The 22409-nt window shown below is 39.7% G+C and overlaps 1 protein-coding gene across 1 annotated transcript in view; it reads right to left on the bottom strand.

The window, feature by feature from the left end:
• Positions 1–22409, bottom strand: part of Stpg2 (sperm tail PG rich repeat containing 2) — a 504407-nt gene that overhangs the window by 385621 nt on the left and 96377 nt on the right. The window contains exons 8-10 of the mRNA NM_198659.2: positions 18379–18535; positions 15437–15597; positions 7198–7287 (exon numbers count right to left, since the gene is read on the bottom strand). Coding sequence (NP_941061.1) covers positions 7198–7287; positions 15437–15597; positions 18379–18535 — 408 coding nt within the window. The remainder of the gene's footprint in view (positions 1–7197; positions 7288–15436; positions 15598–18378; positions 18536–22409) is intronic.

The raw sequence follows: 22409 nt of genomic DNA, 5'->3' as shown, positions 1-22409 counted from the left end.
AGATTCCTCAGTGGGGGTCTTAGCTAGGGTTACCATTGCTGTGATCAAACACTATGACCAAAAACATGTTGTGGAATAATTAAGAAAATGCCCTACAAGCTGGCCTACAGCCAGCTCTTAGGGAAGCATTTTCTCAATGGAAGTTCCCTCTGACTATCCCTGTATCAAGCTGACATGAAAATAGCCAGCAAAGGTCATCCCTTGTCTACTTGTCACACAAACGTTGCTGTCAATCCACAATCTTTCCTTTCATGTATATCCCCAGGATTACATATTAATAAAGGCATCACAGTAGATAAAAATTAAATAATATTTTACAAACTTAAAAGTCCCTCAGCCTTAAAAGTCAAACACCTTAAAAGTTGTCTCCTTAGGCTCACAGCCAAACAGTGAATAGAGCACGGAGGAAAGTTTGAGGGCCCTGAAGAAGATAGGAACTCCACAGGAACACCAACAGAGTCAGCTAACCTTAGGGCTCTCAGAGACTGAACCACCAACATACACAAGCTGGACCTAGTCCTCCCTGAACACATGTAATAGATGTGCAGCTTGGTCTTCTGAGGGTCCAGCTTCAGTTGGAGCAGAGGCTATCCCAAAAGCTGCTGCCTGTGTGAAGGCGATGGACGTTCTTCTAGCTGGGCTGTCTTGTCTGGCCCCAGTGGGGGAGGATGCATCTAGCCCTGCAGGGACTTGATGTGTCAGGGTGTGGCGATATCCATGGGGACCTCCACCCTCTCAGAGGACAAGGGGAGGGGTAGAGGGAAGGTTTGTTGAAGGGGGTGACTAGGAGCAGGGGCGGTGAAAGGTATGTGAAGGGAATAAATAAAAATAAAATTTTAAAAAAAGATTTTTTTAAAAAAAAAAATGTATTGCTGCTGTTCTTGGTGGTGGTCACATGGTACTGGCATCTGCAAAATACTAGGGTCTTCTGTTGCAACTAGGCTAAACTTTCACAATAGCTCTCTTGGGCTCTCTGCATGTTGCCAAGTCTCTGCACTACCCCTTTAATCCTGGGCATTCAACTGCTCCTAAACCAGTACCTACATCAATGACCTCTCTTGGCCCCTCACAGTGCTGAGCCTCAGCTGTTCTCCATGAGCCCTTCATGGGCCACCTGGATGACGCTTACACTACTGAGTTTGACTACCCTTCTCTTGGATGACTGTGTTTGTGTCTAGTTTACATGAACATAGCAGTCACAGTGGGTGCAGATGTTTGCTGCCAAGCCTGAACTTTGGAATTCAATCCCCAGAAACCTCATGTTGGAAGGAGAAAAGCCCACTGTGAATGGTCTCTGACCTTCACAGGTGTACCATGACATACCCTGCACATATAAGCATATCCACACATGAAGACTATGGAATAAAATGGAGAGACCTTTAAGAAGAGTAAATTTTTTCATGAAGTAACTTTAATGAATTCCAAGGGTTTTCATTTTTAAAAAAATAAACTGAATTTTGTAAATTCAATGCCAGATATTTCCAAATGGTGGACCTTTCTGAGCTATAAATTGACCTAAGAAAGTATGTTGGATTCTTTCAATGAATTCCCTGCTGAGGCCACACTCACCACCTACATTACAGTCTCTCAACAACTAGAATAAAGGTTAACTCCAGCAATATGTCTGGTGCTTGACTTCTTTCCATTTCCACTAAACAGCAAGTGAGAATCTCTTGTCCCTGTAACCCTGAGATGCCCACACTTGGACAACTCTTCTTGTACAGCGCAGAAATCACATCACAGCTGTATTAATTTTGGTAAAAATTAATTTTAAGCCAGAGGAGAATACATGACGGCAGCCATTGTCATTAAACTGTCTCTGTTTACATTTGGGCTCTCTCTTAAACATTAAATTCTCCCTTGATTTCTCTCAGTTAAAAGATGACCATAATTATGATATTCAAATGAGTTAGTATCATCTGAGATAATGTACAGTATAAATTAAGAACTAAGGAAGTATTAGCTCCTATTTATACAAATAAACTCAATTTCATTACGTCTGTGGAAGACGAATATTTCATGTTTTGAGTAATTCATCTCATTTAATAAATGAAATACGACACCTTCCCAAGGGCAGTATTCTATCAATAGGATGAAGACCAACAGACTCAAGACAAGAAATTGCCCTTTAAATCTTTGAGTGGGTGGGAAATGTAGAAATACAGGCATTTTCCTCCTGAATCTGCATTAGAGTCTTAACATATTAATGAATTTTCTTTGAGAGTTTCCATCAAGGGTGTCTAAGATTCCACTTTATCCCAAAAAGATTTCTGAGCCTATCAACTTAAACCTGAAGCTCATGTCATTGGACAGGAGCCTGGGGTGAAGGCCTCTGCTCTGCCTGCCATTCCCCATCTTCCTGAATTTAGCCTTTAGCCATTCTGTTTCCATTTTACCTCTTGAAAGATTTCAGGAATATTGTTTTCTTCCTATTTTATTCAGAATTTTTGTTTTCAGAGGAGTCAGCTGAGACTCAGTGTATCATAATGCTGTTCTAAATGTATATTCAACAATTTATACATCTATTTAAAATTAATCATTTCATAAATAAAATTCAAGTCATACATAGTGTCTAAGCTAAATAATAACACAGGCCTCCTTTGTCTTCCCCCTGGCTCCTTTCTAACAAATAGTTCCTTTTAACAGTAATTGGGTCTTTGAGGGTTTGTTACTATGTAGGGTTTTGTTTGTTCTCTACACTAAACGTTACATGTGATGTCTAACAGTGGTTGGTCCACTTCTTATATCCATCAACTGCACTAAGAAATGCAGAATTTCTTACAGACTCTGGCTCTCAGCCACTTGATTTTATTACTTTTAGTACTAGTGTTTAGGTTCCTAACGTTTGAATTCTGTTTCTAATTCTAGTACGGTCCTCTGACGTATAATAGGCTGGTTTATTATTGCTGTGTATATAACCAAGTGATGTAACTAAACACATAGAATGTGTGTAGAATTCCATAGTGCATGGAATGCATCTTCAAGCCCCTGCCTCCGGAGCATAACTAATGTGTCAGCTAAGATATAGCTTTGATTTTTTTTTTCACTTTTCTTCAGTTTATGCAGGGAGTGTCCCCATCACCTTCTTTGGCTTCGTTTGACCTCTTTTGTTAATTTTTACTAGATCAGCTCCATCCATGGACATATAAAGGTCCTAAACATATTGAGCTCTAGCATGCTAGAAACGTATATTCTTCATTCAAGTCATCAAAATTTTGAGTACAAGGAGAATTCTATATCCAAGATAATTTCCTCCCACACATTAGCCAATGCCTGCCTCTACGCTCTCTGGGCGCTAAGCATTACTAACACTGTGGAACATCGCTGTTCTCAGGTGTTGCCCATCTCCTTGCGAATAGCCTGGGTACTTTCTGTCCTGCAAGCTTTGAGTCTTTTTTTAAATTTATGTTCACCTGAAAATGAGTAAAAATGTGCAAAAAGTGCTGGGCCCTGAAAGCCAAGCTCAGGAATTTTGTGCACTCATCATATTAAAAACTCTTAACTTTATTGACCTTAGGATACATTTTCTACAGTAAATTTTCCTATCATCTCAGTTCTATTCTGATTTTGTAATATCTAGTAACTGCCTTTTATTTATATTCAACTAATGTTTGTTTAATTTAAATAGCAAATATTTCAATGAGACTTTATAAAAAGGAAGGCAATGTATACATATCAACTGTCCTTTATTTGAATTCAAAGTCTGGGCATTTTTTTTTACATTCATCTTAAAATACCTGAAAACTTAAAATATCCTATCATCTGCTGTGTGTGTGTGTGTGGGGGGGGGTGGGTGTGGGTGTGGGTGTGACAAGAGAGAAAGTGAGAGAGAGAGAAATTCTAATTTTTTATTTTAAAGTAAAAATTTCATATGAATTCCATTGTTTCAGAAATATGAGAGGTTATTTTATTTCAAGTCTGTTTTGAAAGTAGTAACTTGTATCTTTTCCTGTATATGCATTTATTTCATGCTATTGTGGTTAATAGAAGGGATTTAAAACAGTGTTTTGTTGACTAGAGTAATTTCCTTTACATTTATATTTTACTAATAAGTGTTTGAGACCTAAAAGGACAATATAAGGGACTAGAGAGGAGACGGACTTCAGTTTCCCAGAACCCACAGGATGGAAAGAGGGAACCAATTCCCACTAATTGTTCTGTGACCTATGTGCACACACATGCGCGCACACAGACACACAGAGACACACAAGAAAGAGGGAAAGAAAGAAAGAAAGAAAGAGAGAGAGAGAGAGAGAGAGAGAGAGAGAGAGAGAGAGAGAGAAAGAGGGAGGGAGGGAGAGAGGGAGGAAGGAAGGAAGGAAGGAAGGAAGGAAGGAAGGAGGAAATGAAATGTAAAACATACATACAAGCTAAACTGGTTGTTTTTATGTATTTAGAAATATATTTGTTTGTACATATGTAAAGATGCATGTAATAACAATTATTAAAAAAGAGAACAATCTGGGGCATATGGGAGAGTTTGGAGGGAGGAAAGGGAAGTGGGAAATTATGTAATTACATAAAAATCTCAAAAAAAAAATAAGGACCATACTAAAAAGAAGTTCCCATCTACAAAGAACAACAACACCCATGTGTGGCGGTGACAAGCGCCCCTCTCCCCGAGACCTCAGCAGTAGCATCTTTCTCCACTGCAGTAAAGCAGATATGTGCACTCATGCCTTAGAGACAGCAGTTGCTGGTCCCACTGCCTGCAATATTGTGGCAGACATAAGACTAAAGCCATACTTTGGTCTTCATTCTTCTTCAGTTTCATGTGTTTTGCAAATTGTATCTTATCTCCGGTATACTAAGTATAGCTGTCTCTTGTGAGACTAGGCCGGGGCCTAGCAAACATATAAGTAGATGCTCACAGTCAGCTATTGGATGGAGCACAGGGCCCCCAATGGAGGAGCTAGAGAAAGTATCCAAGGAGCTAAAGAGATCTGCAACCCTGTAGGTGCAACAACATTATGAACTAACCAGTACCCCAGAGCTCTTGACTCTAGCTGCATATGTATCAAAAGATGGCCTAGTCGGCCATCACTGGAAAGAGAGGCCCATTGGACACGCAAACTTTATATGCCCCAGTACAGGGGAACACCAGGGCCAAAAAATGGGAATGGGTGGGTAGGGGAGTCGGGGGGAGGGTGTGGGGGACTTTTGGGATAGCATTCTAAATGTAATTGAGGAAAATAGGTAATAATAAAACATATTTAAAAAAAAAGACTAAAGCCATTGTAAACAAAGTCCTCACTTTAGCGGTAGATTACTTTTGGCATGTTTTGCTGTAGATCCTGTGTATATATGACTATGAGGTACTGAAGAACAGCTCAACCCTCAAACTCTCCAAGATGAAGAAATGAGCAAACTAACCTAGCACACTTACTGAACAACTAGAGAAAAATCAGCCACAGTTTCAGAAGCTACTAGAGTTCGGTGGTTCTCAACCCCTTTGGAGTCATGTATCAGCTATCCTGCATATTTTATATTTACATTATGACTCGTAACAGTCGTAAAATTACAGTTATGAAGTGGCAAGTGAAGTAACTTTATGGCTGGGGGCCACCACGGCATGAGGAACTGTATTCAGGTTACAGCACTAGGAAGGCTGAGAGCCGCTGTGTTACAGGAGTCTGAACTGTCTAAGTCCCCCTTTATTTTTCAATAGTATCTTTTGAGTTTCAGATCATTCCTACCTCTCTCTCACCCTTCTCCAACTCCTTCCTCCGACTCCCAAGCTCATTATTATTTGACATGTATATTCATATGTATAAATATCTACACATGTATATATAACCTACTGACTTGGTTAGCTTTGCTTGCATGTAAATGTATGCATAGATAACTGCTTGGGCTCATGCACCCTTTGTGGGAGTTTATCCCTTAATGATGACTGACCCTCCCTCTCAGCCAGCACTGGCTTCCTGTTGTTCTTCATCCAGGGGTAGGACAAAGTTTTGAATCCATAATTACAAAAAAATTCATATAACCTGATGTTAATTTTGATCCTGTCTCATATATCCAATTAATGCCCTAAAAAAATCGTTTCTAAATATCAATCACCAAGTTCCTATGATTTCCTAAAAATTCACAAGTATAGTCATTTTTACTGTTCCCGAGTCTTCCTTAATGTAGTCCATCTTGTTCATGAACTGGTTATTTTGCCACCTAAATGATCATAAAGTAGCTCTAACTCAGCAGGGTTTGATCTCAACAGGGCTCTGCTTGAGACGTTTGTCTATGTTTTGAATGCTGGTTGACGATCCCATTTTACCAATTTGTCATTAACAATATATTTTAAAGATGATCTGATTTCTACAGTATTTGAATGATCCCTTATACACATACATTGTAACCACTGTCTTAGTTTAGACTGTAATAAAATACTCAAAGCTACAGAAATCTATTTCTCCTATTCTCAGGCTGGGAAGGACAAGATCAAGGCACAGACAGCTTCCCGGCTGGCATGGCCTTGCCGCCCCATAACCTTCAGCAGCTTCTCTTGGGTGTGATATCCTAGAAGGGCCAGGGAGCTACTTCCCTTCTGACATCATTATTTCCCAGCAAGTCTCATTGAGAGATGTCATGTTGGGGACTCAAATGTCAGCATATGAATTTATACACACACTCAGACCATGGTAACATTATCAATTAATCCAACTTTTTAAAACTATTTTATTTTGAGAGGTTTTTAATAAATTCAATTTGAATAAAACAATCAACTTCATTTCTAAGTTGTATTTGCTTTACTCTTCCATTTACCCAGTACAAGCTACTTATAAAATTGGTAATTGTTGGAAAAATTCAAATGGACACAATTTTTAAAACTGTCTAATGGAACTAAAGAATCCTGGTGAGTCTTAGATTTCAAAACGTAATTAAAGGGAAAGAAAGGGGAAAATTCAGTATGAAGAAACTGAGTTGGATCTAAAGCACATTTTCTACTTCAAATTCGACACACTGAGTTCAGCTTTCATGTATGCCCTGGTAATAATGTTCTGTGACTCTACAAGCTCCATGTAACATGGTCTCTTACAGCAATGTGTCCTTGTGCTAAATGTGGGAGTATGAAGCTAGTCAAAGACATTAGAGCAGGTTACCGAGGTCCCTATCTAAGGCTGTAGTATAATTCCTATATTGCATAGTCTGCTCCATTTCTAAAACTACAAGTAAGTTTGATTATAGGAGTCTTCTTACCATTTTTCGTACTGGTGGAGTTTTTTCTGCTCTCGACAAGAAAGCAGCAGATTTGTTCAAGTTAGGTAATTCATCATGAGTTCCTCGAACCTGTGAATTCCAAAGAAGCACATTGAAACAAAGAGTTAAAGGGCATACAGCTTATTTTATCAATGTAAATAGCACTAAAAACAATATACTTGCAATGAAGCTTGGTAATATTGCTCCATCAATAAAAGCAGACAAATATTTGAACTTAATTTTTTTTACAGAGGATATAGAAGTAAAAAACTTAAATCCAGTGAGTCATACAATGGAATCAGTTGATTCTAAAGCCTCTAGTTTAAGTATAACAGATCTGAACACATTAGTTAGATATATAAGGAAGGTTGATATGAGACTGTGTCTCCCACAGATGTCAGAAGCTATCTATACCCATCATGTCGCACCAATAATTGGCTGCCTAAACATGAGCTGAACCACAGCAACAACAGGAGACGCGCTAGTGTGCACAGTGGAAAGCCCAGGGGGCCTCACCCACACTAACAACTACAAGCTACTAAGAAATGCTGAGAGCCAGAGAAGTACTAGTTCCCAGAAAGAGTACATTCATTCTTTGGTTATCCAGTAACATCTGAACAGCCCTGAAAAGACACTAAGAGCATCATTAAACAGACCAAGCAGACTGTACTTACATACTTAGGAAACTATGTAGCAAGTAGTGGTGTATAAGAGAGTTTAGAAGGAGTAAACAGGGGTGGAGGGAAATAGATAATTATACTATAATTTAAAAAATAAATAAATATATTAGGATGAATTTTAGCTATACTCAAATGTCATAATTAGAAATCAATTACTTTTCAGTATTACAAGTACATTGTAATCTCAATAATATAAAATTGTAATTTATGTGTTCCAATTATATACCATTATTTGTTAACATTTAATTGTTAGTACATAAAGCATATTAGCTAAAACTTTAACTCAATTTTGTGCAATTCTGAATTAATATGTTTCCTATGCAAAATGAGCAATACTCTTTTAATGTGATATTCTCTCACATGCACTGAAGATGCAAATTAATAGACTAGAAGAGGCAGGTAATCTACAATTTTAATTTACAATTAATTATTCCCTGTGAAGTACTATTTCTAATTTAATCTAATTTATTCACCTTATTCATCTAAACTGTATAAATAGTTGCAACCTTCTATGTTTGTACAAAGTTGATAAAGGCTTATATTCTCCTCTTTATAGACATCACTGTTTCCATTTGACATAGAGTGGATAATGGCCTGATAGGTGATCTTTACTCATTTCAGGGTTAGCATTAATTGACTGAAAAGCCAAATCTCTTACACATCCTTTCTGTAAAACTGTCTGTTCCTTTAGCCAGAATGCGGAAGTTAGTTCTAGAAATAAACCCAGTTTATATCAAAACGACAAAAACAAACAAACAAACAAACAAAACACCTGAAAACATACTTCATGACAGTAGACTGTATGTGACAGGCAAGGGAAAACTTAAAAAATCTCCGCTTATATCCAGGGAACATCAGGCATGTCTATTTCCAACAAATATGTTACACTCAGTGAAACTGAAGAAGAAGAAGAAGAAAAAAAAAAAACCTGTAGTCCAAACAAGTGAACTACTAAATTCTTCCAGAGCCTTAGAGAAGAACTAACAATAGACTCTTTAAAGTATTCATTAAATAGAAGAGAAATTAAAGATGAAGGTGACATGATCAGTAAATATATAAAAAATGTTCAACATTTGTCTATCATTCCAGTCAATATAGCAATTACCAAAAACAAAAAGAAAAAAAATCAAACAAGAGCCTGGCAAAATGGCCAAACGCCCAAGAAGTAGGGGGATGCTGGAGCAGTGGAGTGGGACAGTTTAGGTGTGTGGGGGAGCACTCTCATACAGGCAAAATGGAGGGGGGAGGGCAGATGTAGAATGATGGAGGTGGTGAAAGGGTAACTGGGAAGTGGGATAACATGGGATGAGGGGTTAGTGGAGGAGGTAACCAGGAGTGGGATATCATTTGAGATGTAAACAAATGGAATGATTAATAATAATTTAAAAGAGGGGGGAAAAGAGTACATAACTGCTCTTGCAAACCAAAATTTGGTTCCCAGCACTATTTTTTTCATCATTTTTTAATTAGATATTTTCTTCATTTACATTTCAAATGCTATCCCAAAAGTCCCCCAGACCTCCCCCCACTCCCCTATCCACCCACTCTCACTTCGTAGGCCTGGCTTTCCCCTGTACTGAGGCATATAATGTTTGCAAGACTAAGGGGTCTCTCTTCCCAATGATGGCCGACTAGGCCATCTTCTGCTACATAGGCAGCTAGAGGCACGAGCTCTGGGGGGTACTGGTTAGTTCATTATTGTTGTTCCACCTATAGGGTTGCAGACCCCTTAAGCTCCTTGGGTACTTTCTCTAGCTCCTCCATTGGGGGCCCTGTGATCCATCCAATAGCTGACTGTGAGCATCCACTTCTGTGTTTGCCAGGCACTGGCATAGCCTCACAAGAGACAGCTATATCAGGGTCCTTTCAGCAAAATCTTGTTGGCGTATGCAATGGTGTCAGCGTTTGGAGGCTGATTATGGGATGGATCCCCGAGTGTGGCAGTCTCTAGATGGTCCATCCTTTCGTCTCAGCTCCAAACTTTGTCTCTGTAACTCCTTCCATGGGTGTTTTGTTCCCAATTCTAAGAAGGGGCAAAGTGTCCACACTTTGGTCTTCCTTCTTCTTGAGTTTCATGCATTTAGCAAATTGTATCTTATATCTTGGGTATCCTAAGTTTCTGGACTAATATCCACTTATCAGTGAGTACATATTGTGTGAGTTCTTTGGTGATTGGGTTACCTCACTCAGGATGATGCCATCCAGGTCCATCCATTTGCCTAGGAATTTCATAAATTCATTCTTTTTAATAGCTGAGTAGTACTCCATTGTTTAAATGTACCACATTTTCTGTATCCATTCCTCTGTTGAGGGGCATCTGGGTTCTTTCCAGCTTCTGGCTATTATAAATAAGGCTGCTATGAACATAGTGGAGCATGTGTCCTTCTTACCGGTTGGGACATCTTCTGGATATATGCCCAGGAGAGGTATTGCTGGATCCTCCGGTAGTACTATGTCCAATTTTCTGAGGAACCGCCAGACTGATTTCCAGAGTGGTTGTACAAGCCTGCAATCCCACCAACAACGGAGGAGTGTTCCTCTTTCTCCACATCCTTGCCAGCATCTGCTGTCACCTGAATTTTTTATCTTAGCCATTCTGACTGGTGTGAGGTGGAATCTCAGGGTTGTTTTGATTTGTATTTCCCTGATGATTAAGAATCCCAGCACTAATTTTTAATGGATCACAGCAACAAGGGGGACAAAAAGAGGGGCAAGCAGAGAGAGAGAGAAATAGAACAAAACTTTTAAAAAAGAAACCAAATCCCAATGAATGCTGGAGAGGCCGCAGGCAAAAGTAAAGAGCCCTTATAAACTATTTTTGGGAGTAAACAACTACTATGGCCACTATGAAAATCACTATAAATACTCTTTCAAATAACTAAAAATGCAATCTCCATATGACCCACTTGTAGCTATATAGTCCACAGTATATGTGCAAAGGACTCACAGTAAGCATGCCAACAGAAGTCCTAACACAACAGTATTTAATGCAGCCCTATACTTGAGTTATGGAATCACCTAAAATAACCATCAACAGATGAATGAAGAATATATGCTTGAGCTGACAATGTCCCCCACAAGAACCATAGGCTAACAAAAACCCAATGCCATGCATGAGAAAGACTTTTGAACATTTGAGCAATGCCATGCAAGTGACTCCCTAGATAACAAACACTACTGATAAGGCCTTTGGTTGCTTCTCAGAGGTTGAAGGTAAGCTCTGATTGCTGAAGTCACTGATCAGTTGGGACACCAAGCCTGAAAGGCTGCTCCCTTCAGTCCAGCTTACATGATACCAGAAAATCCTGTACAGGCTGCCGAGGGAGGGAAGCAACTAGAGGTCTTACCCAGATGTGATACCTGTGAAGCACCTGCTGGCCAGCACAGCCAGGTGCAGTCAAAACCATGCACATCTTGGTAGGAATCCACAGCTACCGTGTTGGATGTAAGGCCCACTCGAGAGCTGGGAAATCATGCCTAGAACTAAAACCTAACCAATATCCAGGGCTGGCAAAGTCACTGGAAACTTGTCAACTATTTCTACTTTACTAGACCCCATAATTCCTTACTGCACTCTAATCTTACCCTCACACCCACAGATAAGTGTGACTATCACACCTGATTGAAGAATTGTCTCTTCACAGCAAAGAGTGCACCACAGAAGGCCACAACTGGATACAATGCAGTCATCAATGATATAGCTACGTCACAGCTCATGAAGCTATGGTCTAAGGAACACCATGAAAGGAGGTACACCAAGACTGTAGGGGCTAGAATATGAGGGAGTCAGCTGTGAGACGCTCTCTCCTAGAAATAGCTACATAAACAACAGGATCAATGACAATGTCAGTAGACTAGCTAACATGGAGGGACAATATTGTAGGGCTCCCCCTCTATACAATGAACTATAGACAATCAATGACTGCTGGGAGAGAGAGATTGGACTCTCTCCCAAGGATGAGGCCCTTAAGAGTTTTCCAATAACAAGTGGGCAATCCTGAAACCATATATGCACAAACAACAAAACTAGTCTCAAGAGATTGTACTTAAATGTGTGCATGTGATAAATATATATCAATAATAATCATGATTAAAGAAAAGGTTACTACTAATTTGAGAGTGTGAATCACTGGTAGGCTGTAGGAAGGGTACCTGGGATGGCTGTAGATCTCCTTTCTACCATACACCTGCTAGGCCCATGAAACAAGTGCTGCATGCTTTCTCTCACAGTTATGAACTAAAGTTCATTTTTAAAACAAGACCTGAACTCTATGGATCAGCATAATGAAGTGTGTGAGAGTGTGTGTGTGTGTGTGTGTGTGTGTGTGTGTGTGTGTGTTTCTTGTGGTTTTTTATTCTGATTTTTCTGGGTATCTCTTGTTGATGTATACATGTTTGCTTGCTTCATAAAGAGAAAGTAAGAAAAGGCACAGAATTGAGTGTGTTGGAAGGTGAGAGGATCTGTGAGGGGCTGAGGGAAGAGAAGCCATGATTGGACTATATTGTATGGATAGAATTTGTCAATGAAAAAAGAAAAATTAAATAATAACTCAATAGCTTCACTTAGAAAAAATTAAAAATTGCAGATTCTCCTAACAGAAAATGTATGCACCCAAACACGAAGAGGAGCAGAAGGTGCAGCAGGTCCAGACTATGACAAACCATCCAACGCATGTGTGTACTTGGATCCCAGGAGCAGGAAAGGATACGGCATAAGAAATATATGAAGAAACCACAGACAAGAATTATTTCAAGTGGACAACACACAGCAAGCAAAGATGGAACAGCTCTGCAAATTTCAGACAGATGTACTGAAGAGAAAGCAACACTTAGTCATACCAAAGATACAAGTGAGAGACACAAAAGCATCCACTCGGTTCACAGGAAAATCCATCTGTAGCACAGCCCACTTCTCACTGGAAGCCACACAGTGGCATCATTAAAGTACTGAAAATAACTAGCACCCTAAAATTTTACATCCAAAGAGTTATTCAAAATCTATACAAAATAGGCCTTTTCAAACAAACCAAGCCTACAATAACACAGCAGCAGCAGAGGCAAACAAGAAGCAGCACAAGGTGCCTGTCTTTCAGGGAGGCATTGAAAACTCCAGTCCATAGCCTGAAAATGCAGAAAGAAGTGAATTTCCTGGTAATGGTATACCCGTGAATTCAGGTGATGCACAGCAACAATATTCAGAGTTTAAAACATACTATCTAGAATGTGATAATATATCAAAATGGCATGAAAGTGCTCTAAGTTAGGGTTGTTGGAGACATGGTGAGACTAGTTGTTTTTATTGGCTGGCAATGATCAAAGGATGCCCCTGGGACTCTGATGGGAAAACATGAAGCGGAACTAAAACCAATGAACTAATGGTACATTTTACACAAAGCACAGCAAAACTTTCTAAAAACTACTGAAATTCATGAGAGGTCCCTCAAAACCACTAGGGTAGGCTTGATGTACTATTTTCATAATCAGAATTAAAATAGGGTATATATCAAACTGAATCTTTATCAAAGAAGAAATATGTGAAAAGATATGAGGAAAATGTTTGAGATGAAGTTTACAAATCAAAAAGCATCTGCCAATCAAAAGACTAAAAACCCGTAGAGCAGTCACAGGTAGATTAACTTTGTTCATTTCTCAACTCTTTAACAAACTGCTGAATTTAATGGAAATAAGTTGACAGCAACCAGATAGCTATCGTGACGACCTTCAGATACCCTGTGTGTGTGTGGGGGGGGGGGGGGGACCTTTGAGAAAAAAAATCAATAAAATAAAAATGTCTATAAATGATATCCTGCTCCAAGTTGGCAAGTACGGCTAGTTTTAGGTACTAACAGAAGAGTCAAGGCTCCTGAGCTGGAGACAAAAGGTTTTACCCATCCTGACACAGCCCTCAGCAGCAGACGGTGACAACTCTCCTTGCTCAGAGGGCACCATGGAGAGCAGAAGGGTGGGGCCATTAGATACCAGCAAACCGCAGCTTCCTTGTGGGCAAAAGCAGGTGTATAAGGGACCTAAGTCTTTTAGGATGGGCAGCTAGCATGAGCTCTGCTTGAGGCAAGGGTAGAAGAGCTTTAAACGTTGCTTGCTACAAAATAATACTGAAAAGGGAACTGTGAAAAAATGTGCAAAAGCAATAAAACATTTACATAGAAAACAAATGCTGAAGGTGTCTGCTTAGAAAACAAATCTGTAAAAATACGCTTCAAAAATTTAGAAAGCTGAAAACATAATGTTTAATCATATGTTTTATGTACAATAAAATGCAAATTTTAATTCGGAGCACTGAATTAAACGTGTAATTCCTGCCTTTAAATTCTCAAACATATCATATAGTGGTTTGCTTCCCTGCCAGTGCTGATGCCTCGTCTTAATCATACCACCCAGAGTCAACACTTGCAAAATCTGATTCCAGCTTAATTGCTTCAAGCTATGACCAGAGCATCAAGATTTTAAAACGTCCTTAGACACTGCAATGACAACCAGCTTAGGAAACCATTCCTGCAAACAGTCAGCCATTTCACATTGTAATACTCTGAATTTGGGACATAGTGTTTTAAAGTCAGTTATAAAAATAAAAATGGGATGTAAGGTTTCACTTGTTTCTGGGTTATTTATGCCTTCCATTTCCCAAGCATCATCAATAAACATAAATCCTGAGTGATGAGAAACAATGTCACTTGTGGCCAAGGAGGTGGCTAAGCAGGGAAAGGATCAGCTGGCAAGGCTGAGGCTCAAGTTCATCTCAAGAACCTATATGGTAAAGGTAGAAAGCTGACCTTTGCAAGTTATGCTCTGGCCCTCACAGATATCACATGGCATGTGAACACACACACATACACACACACACACACACACACACACACACACACTGTTTTAAATGCTGTTGTGTAACCCAGTACCATTTCTAGTGAGTTTATAATAAAAATTCTCATAAAATATACTATAGTTATATAATTATATTATATATACTTCTGCATAATCTATAATACTATATAATTACATATTATATATTATAAAACTATATTGCATAAGCCTGTCTTAAACCAAAACCTAATTAATAAACTAATTCCTCCACTGAATCAAAATCTCAAGCTCCCATTCTTAACTACTGGTCCCTACTGCTTGCCTTACCCACAAAGAACATTCTCCTTGTTAGAACACTTACCATTTTTAAACTGGCCATCTGGTTAACTCTCCCTAAATCTCAACTATTCTGTAGCAAATATGCCCATTGCTTTGTCTGAAGCTCTGAGCCTTCACTTTCCCGACTACTTTTCCTTGAACATAACTTTAGTGCAGACTTTTATCAAACATGATGTTTGTGATCTCTAGAACTTCAGTTTGTATGGATTTTTATTTTGGTTTGGATTTTTTTTTCTTCTGCTGTAATTCATCTGCTGACTGTGATCAGTCTTCTACTTTTTATGACACATAGAATATTGTAATAAGAAGAGCTTACCATACTTGCCTAGCAATTCTATTATTACATCATAAATAAAATAAAGTAAAATGAAAAAATGAGTGTCTTGCTAGAAACCTATCACCTGATAATCACTAGGCCCAGGACCACGGAAAGCTTTTTTCTGAGCTGTGAACAAAGTTCGAGGCACAGAAGAACCAAATCCAGTTTTCGGTTGTTTCTTCAAGCAGGGTTTTTTAACCTGGGCTTTTACAATGTTGGTTGAGATATCATAAAAGCCAGGACCTAAAATTATAAAGAACATTATGTATAAGAATAAGCATACTTTTAAGAACTTTTTTTTAACTCAGTAACATTAAGTAAACTTTTTAAAAGGAAGTCATATATTTCTGGCTATATAGCATAGATACTTTTTAAAGTTTATCAACGGCTTTCAAAGTTAATGAGCAAACGTGATTGAGTGTCAGAAGCATGCAGAAAAAACAGTGACAACATTCTAAATTATTCCACTTACATGAAACTTTAGAAAAATTAAAGCACATGGGCTCAGAGGTTGCCTGGGGACAGGAATGGAGGTGGACACTAATGTCAAGGGTGCATGTGAGAAGTTTTACATGATGGGACTATTTCAAAACTTGTTAATAACGGAGGTTAGCCAGTGTAAAAGAAAGCTGGCAGTGTGGCACCATTTGTAAGCCATACACCATACTGAGCTGTAGTGGCCACTCCAGGAAACTGCTGGCAGAAGAAATCTCAATGTGCTGAGAAGGAGCATACTGAGAACAGCGGCGGCTACTTTCTTCCCCAGTGACAATATCCTGGACCCACAGGACATCAAAGCAAAGCTACCAAAAGAAACGATTCCTTCCATGGCTTACCTTAGTAGCATCCCTAAATCCCTCCCTAATGAGACATGCTCTAATCTTTCAGTGAGTGGCCTAGTTTGGTTTCTACTGCCGTGATTAAAACATTAGCCAAAGGTATCCAGGACATAGGAACAGTCAGACTGAAACAAATGTAAACAGCTCCGTGCCTGTCATCAAGCCCTTACAGTGCTCTGGGGTACAGAGGAAGCAGCTCCACCTCCCCCGCCCTGCTCCTGTCAGCACTCACAGCTTGCCTTGTAAACTTATGCTGGCTCCACTCCACACATCCCAGTGTCCTTGGTGGTCACCCCACACTCCTGGCATCTCCAATGTGCTGAGGTCTGCATTGCAACAGAGGTTGCCTCTCCTGGGCATTCTTTGTGGACTCAAACCCAGTTTGAAGGTGTCAAGCCTCACCTCTCTCTACAACACTTTATTCCTAGGGTCTCCACTACAGCTGAGGCAACTCCTTTGTTAGTGATACCCTTGTTTCTCTACTGGGATTACTAAATGTCACCTAGCTGCATCTACTGTCTATGATCCCTTTATGTCTCCAAACCCAGTGAGATGTAGAATATTCTTACCCACTACCAAATTCAGAAACCAGCCCGAGATGCAGCCTTGACCCCCTCTGAACCACATTGTCTGTGTGTTGACCCTGAGAAAATACTTCTCAGAATATATCACCTCAATGATGCTGGTATCTTATTAACCACAACTGACTCTTCAGCCATTTCTAACTAGCACCAATTGTCCCAGTAAAGCAAGCATTCTCCTACCAGAGATTCTTAATCTAAAATTTTATACAAACTGTCCTAATAGAATCTTTGCTTCTTTCTGGAACGTCACAAGCCAGGCTCCCAGCCCCCACACCTCTCTCTTCTGGTCTCCTAAGGTTCCTTAACAGTCCATGAACTTCTTGTTGAGTGCTCAACAGCTTTTTCTAGCTGAAGGCTCTAAAATCCTCCCAAGGACCACAGTCAGGTTCGGCAGAGCAACACCCCCAAGACTAACTTAGTGCCAGTTTTCTGTTCTAGTTCAGTCTCTCTTGCTGTGATAAAGTGATAAAGCACTGAACAGCTGCACCTAGAGGGAAGAAAGGGTTATCCTTAACAGCATTAAGGAAAGCCAAGCAAAAGCTTAAAGTCAGGAACCTGGGGGAAGGAACTGAAGCAGAGACCTTGGAAGAACACTGCTTAGTGGCTTACCTCCCCTGGCTTGCTCAGCTAGATTTCGTATGAAGTCCAGTCCCACATACCCAGGAATGGTATTACCCACAGTGGGTTTGGCCCACCTATATCAAGTAATAATCAGGAAAAATGTTCCACAGGCATGCCCACCGACCAATCTAGTAAAGACAATTCCTCAGTTGAGATGCCTCTCCCCAGCTAAGGCTAGGGTTGTACTAAGTTGACAATAAAACTAACCAAGACAACTATGGTCTGTGCTACCTTGATATAAGTTCTAAGTGCTGTCTTGTTTAATATAGCACATGAGCCTCTTTTAATGACAGCTAACTGATACATTTATCAAGATCACAGACTGAATACTTTAAATTATTTTTATTATGGGCAAAATAAATGTCAAAAGAGAATACAAGAATAAATCACAAAGCTAAACAATGATAGAAAGATGATGTAAAATGTATTTAACATGAAAAAATCCCCTATCACCTAATGCTCCTCTCTGTACACTTACTCCATTTCACTCCTTCTGTACAGTGACAAACGTAACTCAGGGTATTTCCTATAGGTATGGTCTGAATGAAGCAAGTTTCACATACTTGTCACTCAAAATAATACAAACAGCTTTCTGTGATGCTGAAAGGGTTGTTGTTTTTGTTGTTGTTAATATAGTCAGATACTTGTGATAAGTACTTAGTGTCCTCTCTATAGTTCAGTTTGTCTTCAAGAGAAGTCTGTTTGGATAAGTTCATATCCATTAGTGAAATTGGGCACATTTGAATAGGACACATAATTTCAGTTATGTGTATTCTATTCAATTGGTTCTGTTAGTTAATCTTACTAAAGCTTTACTATATAATGAGTTGTCTGTTTACCATAGTAAATACTTAAACTTTTTTTTAACTTTAAATAAATACCACCAAACAGAGAACTTCAATAAATTAAATTCTCTCATGTATCCACCCTGCTAAAGAGAGTAAGTTATACGCAGTTGGAGTAAAAGATGAATAACAGACCTGGTAGCTTCTGTGCCTTGGAATCTTCTGTGAATCGAGCAGCACTCTGGTTAAATGGCAAAGACAGTCCAAATCTTTTCTTTGGGCACTTGAAAGCAGTTCGTATTTCATTGTATGTGCCAGGAGCTGGGGTGCATGATTTTATAGGTTCAAATCTCTAGGAAAATATGTCATTAAGAATCACAAGTAAGCTTCCATACTTCATGAGTTAGAAGCTGCCTTCTGAGTGATGCAGCATCTACAAGATATTTTTTGATTGGCAAAGACAACACAAATGAATTAAGAACTTTTGGTCATTGAAACATAAAGTTTTGCACAGGACTTGGTAAAGTCACTGATATACTAGAACTATGTATGCTGTGCCACATTCCCCTTAGGAAAAAATGTTGAGAGGAGTCTCTAGTTCTAGATGGCAGTGTAGAAGTATATGATCAAATATGGTTTATGTTATATTTATGTGTGTGCACATGTATAAGGGAGATCGTGTGTGTGTGTGTGTGTGTGTGTGTGTGTGTGTGTGTGTGTGTGTGTGTACACAAATGTCTACATGGTGGTGGGATAGAGGTCAAGTCAAAAGTCTTCCTTAATTTTTTCTTCACCTGAGTTTTTGAGACAGGGTCTTTCATGAACATGCAGCTAACTTGTTGTCTAGACTGGCTGGCCAAAAAGCCCCAGAGATCCCCTGTATTTACCGTCTGATACTGATGTACTCAAATCCTGTGGTTGCCTGGAGAATTTCTTCCTTCAACCCCTACACTATGGTATAAGGAGTCATTGCTCATTTGCTTCTGTTTTATGTTAGTTTTAGAAAGGTTTTTCATTAGTTACTTTATTCACTTTACATCCCAGTATCAGCCCCACCTCCTGCAAGTCCTCTCTTTCACAGCTTCTGCCTCCATTCTCCTTCTCCTTCTCCTTTGAGGAGTAGGACCCTCCACCCCGTGAGTATCATCCTACCACGGCACATCCTCTCACACTGAGGACAGCCCAATAAGGCCATCCAGTTAGAGGAATAGGATCCACAGGAAGGCAACAGAAACAGAGTCCAAGCTGAACATCTACTACATGTGAGCAGGGCCTAGGTCCACCACATGATTGCTTTTTGGTTGATAGTTCAGTCTCTGGGATAAGGGTTCAGGCTAGGTCACTCTATTGGTCTTCCTATGGAGTTCCTATCCTCTTTGTGTCCCTCAATCCTTCCACCAACTCTTCCACAGGACATCCCAAGCTCTATCTAATGTTTGGCTATGGTTCTCTGCATCTGTTTCCATCAGCTGCTGGATGAAGCCTCTCAGAGAACAGTTATGTGAGGCTTCTATCTGCAAGCATAAGAGAGGATCATTAGTAGTGTCAGGGATTGGTTCTTGCCCATAGGATGGGTCTCAAATTGGGCCAGTCACCAGTTGGCCATTCCCCATTCCCTCCATCTCTGGCTCATTTTGTCCCTGCACATCTCTTAGGCAGGACACATTTTGGGTTGAAGGTTTTATGGGTAGGTTGCTGTCCTTATCCCTCCACTGGCGGGGGGGGGGGGGGGGAGGTCCTGCCTGGCTACAGGAAGTAGACACTTCTGGCTTCATATCCCCCATTGCTAGGAGTCTCAGCTAGAGTCACTCCCATAGACTTCCTTGAGCCTTCTCCTTCCCCTCCCCCTCCCCCTGCCTCAGGTCTTTGGAACTTTCTAGAGATGCACCCCCTACCAATGTCCATTCTCCCCCTCCCACTCTCCCTACACCTAATCCTCAACCCAACGCTCTCCCATCCCCATCCTCTCTCCCACCCAGTTCTCTCCCTCTCTCCACCTCCAATATATATATTTATTTCCCCTTATGAGAAAGATTCCATCATGCTTCCTTGGGTCCTCCCAGTTATTTGGCTTCTTGGGGTCTGTGGATTGTATCATGGTTATCTGGTACTTTATGGTTAATACTCACTTATAAGGGAGTACATACCATACATGTCTATTTGGGTCTAGGTTACCTCACTCAGGGTGCTATTTTGTAATTCCATGCATTTGCTGCAAAATTAACAATGCCCTTGTTTTTAATGGCTGAGTAATATTCCATTATGTAAATGAACCATATCTTCTTTACCCATTCTTTGGTTGAAGAAGATCTGGGTTGTTTCCTGTTTTGGGCAATTACAAAGTTTCTATGAACATAGTTGAGCACGTGTCCTTGTAGGCATGGAGCATCTTTTGGTTATATGTCCAAGAGTGGTAGCAAGGAGGTAGAACTATTCCCATTTTTTCTTAGAAACTGCCAAATAGATTTCCAGATTGGTTGTACAAGTTTGTACTCCAACCAGCAATGTATAGTGTTCCTCTTGGTCCAACATCCTTGCCAGCATGTGCAGGTCCATGAAGTTTAGATCTTAGCCTTACTGACAGGTGAAAGGTGGAATCTCAGAGTCACTTTTGATTTGCATTTATATCCCTGATAACTGAGAAGAGTGAATTTTTTTAAGTATTTCTGGGCCATTAGAGATTCCTCCATTGAGAATTCTGTTTATCTCTGTATCCCAAATTTTAATTGGGTTATTTGGGTTGTTGGTGTCTAACTTCTTGAGATCTTTAAAAAATGTATTAGCCCTCTGTATTATGAATTAGGATGAATTAGGATGAAGGGTTGGTGAAGATCTTTTCCCATTCTATAAGCTACCATTTTGAAAGTATTGAAAGTGTCCTTTGCATTACTGAGGTTTTCTATTTTCATGAGATCCCACTAATTAACTGTTGATCTTAGTGCCTGAGCTTTGGTATTCTATTCAGGAAGTTATCTCCCCTATCAATGAATTCAAGGCTAGTTAGCCTCTACTTTCTATTCTAATAGATGTAGTGTATCTGGTTTTACACTGAGGTCTTTGATTCTCTTGGACTTGAGTTTTGTGCAGGGTAATAAATATGGATCTATCTACATTTATCTCCATGCAGACAGCCAGTTAAACCAGCACCATTTGTGAAAGATGCTCTCCCTTTCTCATTATACAGTTTTGGCTTCTTTGTCAAAAATCAAATGGCTTGGGGGGTGAGAGTCAAATGTGTAAGTGTGTGGGTTTATTTCTGGGTCTGTTCCATTGATCAACTTGTCTCTGTACCAGTCCCGCAGTTGTTATTCCTGTTCATCTGTACAACGTTATAAAGTCAGGGATGATGGTACTTCCAAAAGTTCTTTTATTGTTCAATATTGTTTTAGCTATCCCAGGTTTTTGTTTTTCCATATGAAGATGATTGTTGTGGTAAATCTCCAACCCAAACATGCCCCAACAATAAAAAACACAATTCAATTAATATAAATACATGCTGTGCACCTAGATTGGACATATCTACCGCTGCACTACCATCTTTCACATCTATGAGACCCCTTATAACTTGTGGTTTCTCCAGGCCATGTGCTTCAGCTCTGATTTTCTTCTTCCTCCTTCTCTGTATCCTCTCTCCCATTTTCTCCTTCTTCCCTCTCTCCATCTTCTGCTCCACCTTCCCTTTTATCTGCCCAATCATCAGCTCTCTTTTATTCTACAAATTAAGGTGGGAAGCAGGTTTACAGGAAATCACCTGAGTGCTGACTCATTCCTTGTTTGCAACCAGTAGCAGAACAGAATTAACATCAAATATAATTAGCCCAGGGCTAACCACAACAGGGTGTCGGATTTTGTCAAAGGTTTTTCAGAATCTAAGGAGAAGATGGTGTGGCTTTTCTCTTTTAAGTTTGTTTACATGGTGGAATACATTGATGGATTTTCGTATATTGAGCCAGTCTTGCATCACTGGCATAAAGCCTACCTGATCTAGGTGGATGATGGCTTTGATGTGTTTGTGAATTTGGTTTGCAAGTTTTTTATTGAGTATCTGTGCATCAATGTTAATAAGGGAAATTGGTCTGAAATTCTCTTTCTTTGTTGGTTTAGATATTAGGGTGACTGTGGCCTCACAGAATGAGTTTGATAATGTTCCTTCTATTTTTACTTTGTAGAATACTTTGAGGAGAATTGGTATTAATTCTTTGTTTGAAAGTCTGGTAGAATTCTGC

The sequence above is a fragment of the Mus musculus genome, chromosome 3, assembly GCF_000001635.26.
Source record: "Mus musculus strain C57BL/6J chromosome 3, GRCm38.p6 C57BL/6J".
In the NCBI taxonomy this organism is placed as follows: Eukaryota; Metazoa; Chordata; class Mammalia; order Rodentia; family Muridae; genus Mus; species Mus musculus.
The sequence above is the reverse complement of the archived record's forward strand: the minus strand, read 5'-3'. Positions and strand labels throughout refer to the sequence as shown.